Source organism: Periplaneta americana, chromosome 14 (assembly GCF_040183065.1).
Source record: "Periplaneta americana isolate PAMFEO1 chromosome 14, P.americana_PAMFEO1_priV1, whole genome shotgun sequence".
In the NCBI taxonomy this organism is placed as follows: Eukaryota; Metazoa; Arthropoda; class Insecta; order Blattodea; family Blattidae; genus Periplaneta; species Periplaneta americana.
The window spans coordinates 109,068,325-109,075,413 of record NC_091130.1 but is presented as its reverse complement, the minus strand read 5'-3'; the positions used below and the strand labels follow the sequence as shown (position 1 = coordinate 109,075,413).

Below are 7,089 nucleotides of genomic sequence, written 5' to 3'. Positions count from 1 at the left end.
ACACTTAATACCGTATTTTAATGTTTTAATAATTGCACTGTTCTCAGAAACATGGCTCTTCCTGGCTGCTGCAAGGATCCTATTGGCAATGGGACATCAAGGCAATGATTGCAGTATGTAAGATAATCTACGAAACTGTATGAATTATGGAATATTTAAGTGCTGAGCATGTGATGTAAAATAATACTTTTAAAAAGTTTATATTCATACCTACTACTTTCAAAATAATTAATTTGCGAGAGCTAAACATACCTGTGAATCTAGTAGTGCTGTGCAGCAAAGTATGGCTTCATCTTCTTGTGCTAGGCTGTTATTGATAATGCAGTAAACATAATACAGTAAAAGCACATATATATAGTGTTCACTAAAGGCATGCAACTAGCAGAATACTGTGTACCGTATATTGCAATACCAGTACTAGCTAGTAATATCAATTTCTTTAACGAAACTCAATGTAATATTTCGCACAGTTCACTTTATTATTTCCTTAAAAGTAACAATAAATAATATCTATTTTATGTACAAACCCAGAAACAAAATGGAAAAAAATAATAACATTCATTTTTATATAGAAGAATTTGTTAAGTTTATCAGCATTATTACATATCTCATTAAATACTTTTTTTATATATTAATTTCATATTACTAACAATAATTTTGGTGTCTTACGTTTCTTTTTTTTTTTTATTGGTTTATTTTATGATGCTTCATCAACTGCAAATATCAGATGATAGACGACATTAAGATTATGGATCATATACAGAGAGTAAGAGGAAGGCAGAAAATAGGAAACATTGGAGAATGCTGGGTTTGCAGTGAAAGACCTGCCATTATATATTATGAACTGCGACGGTTATCCAGCATCTGAGTGAAATGAAGGTGATAATGCAAGCAAAATGAGACCAGGATCCAGTGCCGAAAGTTACTCAGCATTTGCTCTTAATGGGCTGAGAGAAAACCCCGGAAAAAAAAAAAAACCTCTCAACCATGTAATTTGTCCCAAACCTGGAATTGAACCCGAGCCCACTTGTTTCATGGTTAGACATGTTAACCGTTACTCCATATAGCAATTTGAGCAGATTTTCCCCCTCAAGAATTCACTATTGAACTCTTAAAATTACCTTTCGAAACGTTCTGGATGCGATTTATTTAAAATTTGTGTGACAAAATTGAAATATTTGAAATTATAATAGTTAAATACATCATTCAAAAGAATTCTTGGTAATGAACCTCCAGGTTTCTTAAAAGCCATTTGTAAACAAGTAACATATTATTATTATTATTATTATTATTATTATTATTATTATTATTATTATTATTATTATTATTATTATTAGCTATTACACTGTCAACAGATACTGTCAATTTAAAACTGTGCTAACATTCAATTTTCATTAAATGACAGGAGATTACTTATAATGTGACGTCTCTGATATATCAGATTTCAAATTCATGTTTCGGTTTTATAGTTTGGTTATAAGTGTTTTTCTTTTTTTTTTTTAGTTGGTTATTTAACGACGCTGTAACAACTACGAGATTATTTAGTGTCGAGATTGGTGATAGCGATATGGTATTTGGCGAGGTGAGGCCGAGAATTCGCCATAGATTACCTGGCATTCACCTCACAGTTGAGGAAAACCTCGGAAAAAACCCAACCAGATAATCAGCCCAAGCGGGGATCGAACCTGCGCCCGAGTGCAACTTCAGATTGGCAGGAAAGCGCCTTAACCGAATGATCCATGCCGGTGGCATATAAGAATTTCACTTGCTGAAAAAAAACAATTGGGCAAAAAACTGTACAATTTCATTACCATATTATTATTATTATTAATATTATTGTTATTATTATTATTATTATTATTATTATTATTATTATTATTATTATTATTATTACGATTTAACCGAGTAATGGATGCATCCCAATTTTTCGCGTTAAAATAAAAAAAAAATCCCTGCATAATAGACGCATCTCATTTTAAACAAAGATCGTTTTAATAATTTACCGTGTCAGAGTTTAATGTGCGTAAGTGAGAGAAACAAAAAGAACCACTATTAAAAACCCCTAACAAATCACGAAAATCATTTCGTGATACAAAGTGTGGGAAGTATCCCGAATGAGGAGGAATGTGAATCTGTGGCAAATGATAGCAATGATGCTGAACCTGACTGAGGTAAGGCTTGTGTTAATAATAACAATAAAGTGTCTTGTCTTATTGTCGTTGTATTCATTGTTACAAGTTACCATTTGTTTATACAACTGCTGCTAACTATCGATCATCTTAAGTGCAACGCAATAAATATATAAATTAGTCGCAGCCCATGTATCATTATGATGTACTCTATTGATTATTCCAGCATTCGAGCTGGCACACCTTTAATACGTTTTTTTTAACTAAAATTTTTTCCTCGCATGAAGCACGCACCCTAGTAGCAGTAGCAGTAGCAGTATCAGTATCAGTATCAGTATCAGTATCAGTATCAGTATCAGTAGTAGTAGTAGTTATCTAACCCCCAAGAACTTGGATGAACTCCATTGTCCTTCTTGCTTCTCAGTATAATTTTGATGACCAGCCTCATGGTCTAGTGGTCAGAGCTTCTGGCTATAGTTCATGAGGTCCCGGGTTCGATTCCCGGTTAGAGCACAGGAATTTTTCCTTAAAGGGGATTATTCCTGTGTTCGTCCATGGTCTGGAATTTAGGTTAAGTTTAGATTTAAGACCTCTCCTGGCACCACATTATCATAATCATCCTATCACATCATCGGGGTAATGTAACTCCGCCTTCCAGGCGCCCCAACCTCAGAAGTGGGTTACAACTAAGCCACGGCCAGGAGAAAAGACCAGAAATGTCGAAAAGACAACCTGGTGGCATTGGATAAAAAAAATATATATATATAATTTTGATGCTGAAGTCAATTCTAATGCTGCTAATGTTGGACATGTGTGAAGATGATCTGCTGTCATTATTGAGTTTTCCTCGTTGCATAGGACGCACTTTGGTGATGGATATATGGAAATCCTGTGTAGGTATGATGCCAAGCAGTCAAGTTCTGTTATAATATGTAAAATCGCCACTGCTTCTTGTCTGGCTGAATCGGGTACTGAGTATTTTTTATTTAGGACAGACCAAGACTTGTTATTACTTGCAGTTTCATTTTGTTCTTTACTTCTTTGATCTTTCTATTGATTATTATTTTGGCTGACTGGTAGAACATTTCATGCTGTTTTTTGTTATAAAAGTCGAAAAATAAAGTGCATCTATTATGCTGGTAAATACGGTAATATATAATATATAATTTAATTAGGAAAAGAAATGAGAATAATTTAATTGGTTACATAAAGACAGTCTGATAGCGAGATGAATCTGAAGATTCGGTGTGGGTAGATTAACTACCATTCGCCCTATGGTTGAGAGAGAAAGAAAAAAAACAACCAAGTGAGTTTTGAATTCATGCCCAAGCATAGCCTCGGAGAACAAGTCCTGCTAGTTAACCAGAGTCCTGCAGACTGGCCCTTAGCGCAGCACTGTCAGTCCTATTGCTCAAGCAGCCCAGCCCACCCAAGACCAACACTGCTTGGCGCGGCCTCTTCGTAGCCCATCACGCTGGATTACGCAGCCCAGCTTAGCCCACAGCACTGCTCAGTGCGGTGACGTCATCCCACCAGTTGATTGCATTCTACTCCTTCCCTGCTTGCGAGCATTAGTTGTGCTTTAGCTTGGCGTATAGCATAAGCATACAGGACACAGTACAAAATTAAAATATTTTCCACTGATGTCGAACACAGATTTAAGAACTGTCCCTATGGTACTTTTTGAAATTTTCATCCGACTTTGTATTTTTAAACTTTCTAGCAGCGATTTTCTCCTTCACTACTTTTTATCTAGAGAGATTGTATTTTAGAAAGTATGCTTTCACGGCCGGTGTCTGTGATGAAGTTTTTCTGGGCTGTTATTACACTATCAAAGTTTTTTGCAAAGATCTTTTTATAAAATATATATTATACAATATATGACAGTGTAATGGGTTTTCTTTTTGTAAAAGTTCCTTTGATAAAAGATCTTTTATTAAATGTAAGTGCAGCTTGTTATCTTTGATAAAAGATTTCTATACCTTGAAACAAATATGGCAGAACGCAAATATAACTAGATTGTTGCTACCACAAAAATTCTGATATCGGAGTATGAAGCAAATGAAATGTAAATAAATAATTTTTATAATATAATATTAATATTATTTGGGCGAATCCGGAAATGCATATTAGTTGGGAGGCCGGAGGGAAAAAGATCTTTGGGGAGGCCGAGACGTAGATGGGAGGATAAAATGGATTTGAGGAAGGTGGGATATGATGATAGAGATTGGATTAATCTTGCACAGGATAGGGACTGATGGCGGGGTTATGTAGGGCGGCAATAAACCTGCGGGTTCGTTAAAAGCCATTTTTAAGTAAATAATATTTTATAATAATTTGTATAACTTTTCAAGTCCTCTCATTGTAGGTCTTTCAATAAGTTCTGATGTATACCTCTCTTATCACGTCTTGCAATCCATGGTTTAACCCCTGACCACATATTTGTATTGTGATCAGGAGTTTAACCCAAAGGCATTTCTTTCTCAGTAACATGCATATTGTAATAGCCTAATTGAACTAATTGCAGCTAAACAAGCATAATACTGTTCTTTATTCATGATTTTTATAAACTTAACGCGTAAATAATAGTATAAACAAATCATAAACTTAACACATAAATATTAGTATCAACTAATCCACGGAAAGCGTGTTTTAAAAGATTTTATGTAGTGTAATATACCCCAAATCCTATCTTTCATCAAGGATCTTTGATGAAATATTTTATCATAATATTCTTTGTCAAAGAACTTTGATAGTGTAATAGCAGCCTCACAGAGACTGTATTTCTTTGCGATGCACCATTATTTGGACTCATCTTGAAAAACAGAAATCAAAAACGAAAACGTTTGAAACAGTAGCTAATCGTTGATCGAACCGCACACACAAGCACAAACCCGCACCAACTCAATTCATAAGTAACTGATAGAAGCGGAAGCTTGGGCTCATGCTTTGATACAAACAAGTCCACCGCACTAAACCGCTCCACAAGCAGTCCGCTGCAACCCGTGCGGTGGTGCAGGGTGACGTCACGGGCTAGTTCCGTGCGACACTGCTCAGTCCAGTGACGTCAATGGGGTATCAGCCCGTGGATTTGGGCCGATTTGCTCGACTCTGTAGTTAACCCCTAGAACTATGGTGGCTATTGGGTTTTAAAATTGCTAGTTAAATTCTCTAACAGTCAGAAATATTCCTTATATATATAGAGTACGCTACACTGCACATATGCATTGGTTAATAAGTGTAATTCTTGGATATGTGTCTATCATTTATTGTAATACTATCAAGACTAAGCAGATTAACATGGATACCAGTAATAAATTATTTATTAGTGCTGAACTAAGTGGAAATAATAAACTATTTTCTTATTAAAAATAAAGTGAACTAATATATTGTCAATTAAACTGAGACTTAGAAATGCATGTATCATTATTTTATCGTAATACTACTAAGATTGGGAGACTGGAGGGAAAAAGACCTTTAGGGAGGCCGAGACGTAGATGGGAGGATAATATTAAAATGGATTTGAGGGAGGTGGGATATGATGATAGAGACTGGATTAATCTTGCACAGGATAGGGACCGATGTCGGGCTTATGTGAGGGCGGCAATGAACCTTCAGGTTCCTTAAAAGCCATTTGTAAGTAAGTAATACTACTAAGATCTAGCAGGTTAACATGGCTACAATAACTTATTTATTAGTTCTAAACTAATTGCCATTTATACCAAGGCTAAAAATAATAAACCCTTTTTTTATTAAAAATAAACTATTTCTTATTAAAATAAAGTACCTCAAGAGACAGTTGTCTCATTATTTTAATCTAATAAATAACTAAATATACTTCAGTAACATATACCTGATTTTCTTCTAATATCTCAATCAATTCTTCACTAGCTCTGATCACTGTACAGTTCGTCCGAGGATGAATCTCTTTTTCAAATACCATGTCAGACCAAGTAGCATTAAGTTCCTTAAGCACTTTCTCCATAGACATCTCTTTTACTGCCTGGTCTACTATGTTCTTCACTTCCTCTTCATATTCATGAAGATTCAGAGCTAGGAGGTCAGCCAGGGTTGTATTATCATCCATAACAAATTTAACCTGCATAACAAAATATCATATACATTACTTTGGCATAATCGGAACACCTCAAAATCTGTGCTTCATTGGCTGGTCATGAAAAATATTGGAGTGCAAGAGGTCAAATGACTTTATTGTCAAACGCCTGGCATTAGACAACAACAACAACTTTGGCATAAGTTAATCATCACAAGACATGATTTCGTGATATTAATCAATATTACAAACTAATATGAGGTGGCTTTGTGTATCACTTTTAGAGCAAATTCACTCATCAAAGAAATATGATGCTGATTGTACAGTTCATCTTCATGGAGAATGTTAGAATAGTTAAAAGTAATATGAGGCAAAAAATGTTGTTATGAAACAAGTTCAGAATACAGTGACATGGATATAATGTAAGGTCCAATTACCTGAAGTATTTTTAAACAGATAAGTTAACCTAATTAATCCAGACTAGTTGCAATATAAAAAAGGTTAACAATGACTTAATCCAAGTATCCATGCTACTCTATTATGTACTTGCATAATTATTAGGCCTATATCCTAGTTACTGTAAACAGTTTAGTATTTATTACGTTAAAATAAATAAAACTGGACCTTATTGCTCACCAACATTATATAAACAGAAGTAATAATGAATGTTTAGATAAAATGTTGATTCGTGTCAACTTATTAGTAAGTGTTCCGTTTTTTTATTTTGGGAATCTGGTCACCCTAATATAAATGCACATTTAACATGAGTTTAATATAGCAATTTCTTTGTTTTTTAGAACTTTGAACGTATATTTATATTAGGCAATTGCCACGATGGCCACGACTAGACCAAGAAAATTATGTGACTCCAATTCATGCCGTAGCCTGTCTTTCTCATTAGCCACG

At 34.6% G+C, this 7,089-nt stretch overlaps 1 protein-coding gene across 1 annotated transcript in view; it reads right to left on the bottom strand.

The window, feature by feature from the left end:
• Positions 1-7,089, bottom strand: part of LOC138713647 (dynein beta chain, ciliary-like) — a 206,356-nt gene that overhangs the window by 120,901 nt on the left and 78,366 nt on the right. Inside the window, exon 25 of the mRNA XM_069845903.1 lies at positions 5,983-6,228. Coding sequence (XP_069702004.1) covers positions 5,983-6,228 — 246 coding nt within the window. The remainder of the gene's footprint in view (positions 1-5,982; positions 6,229-7,089) is intronic.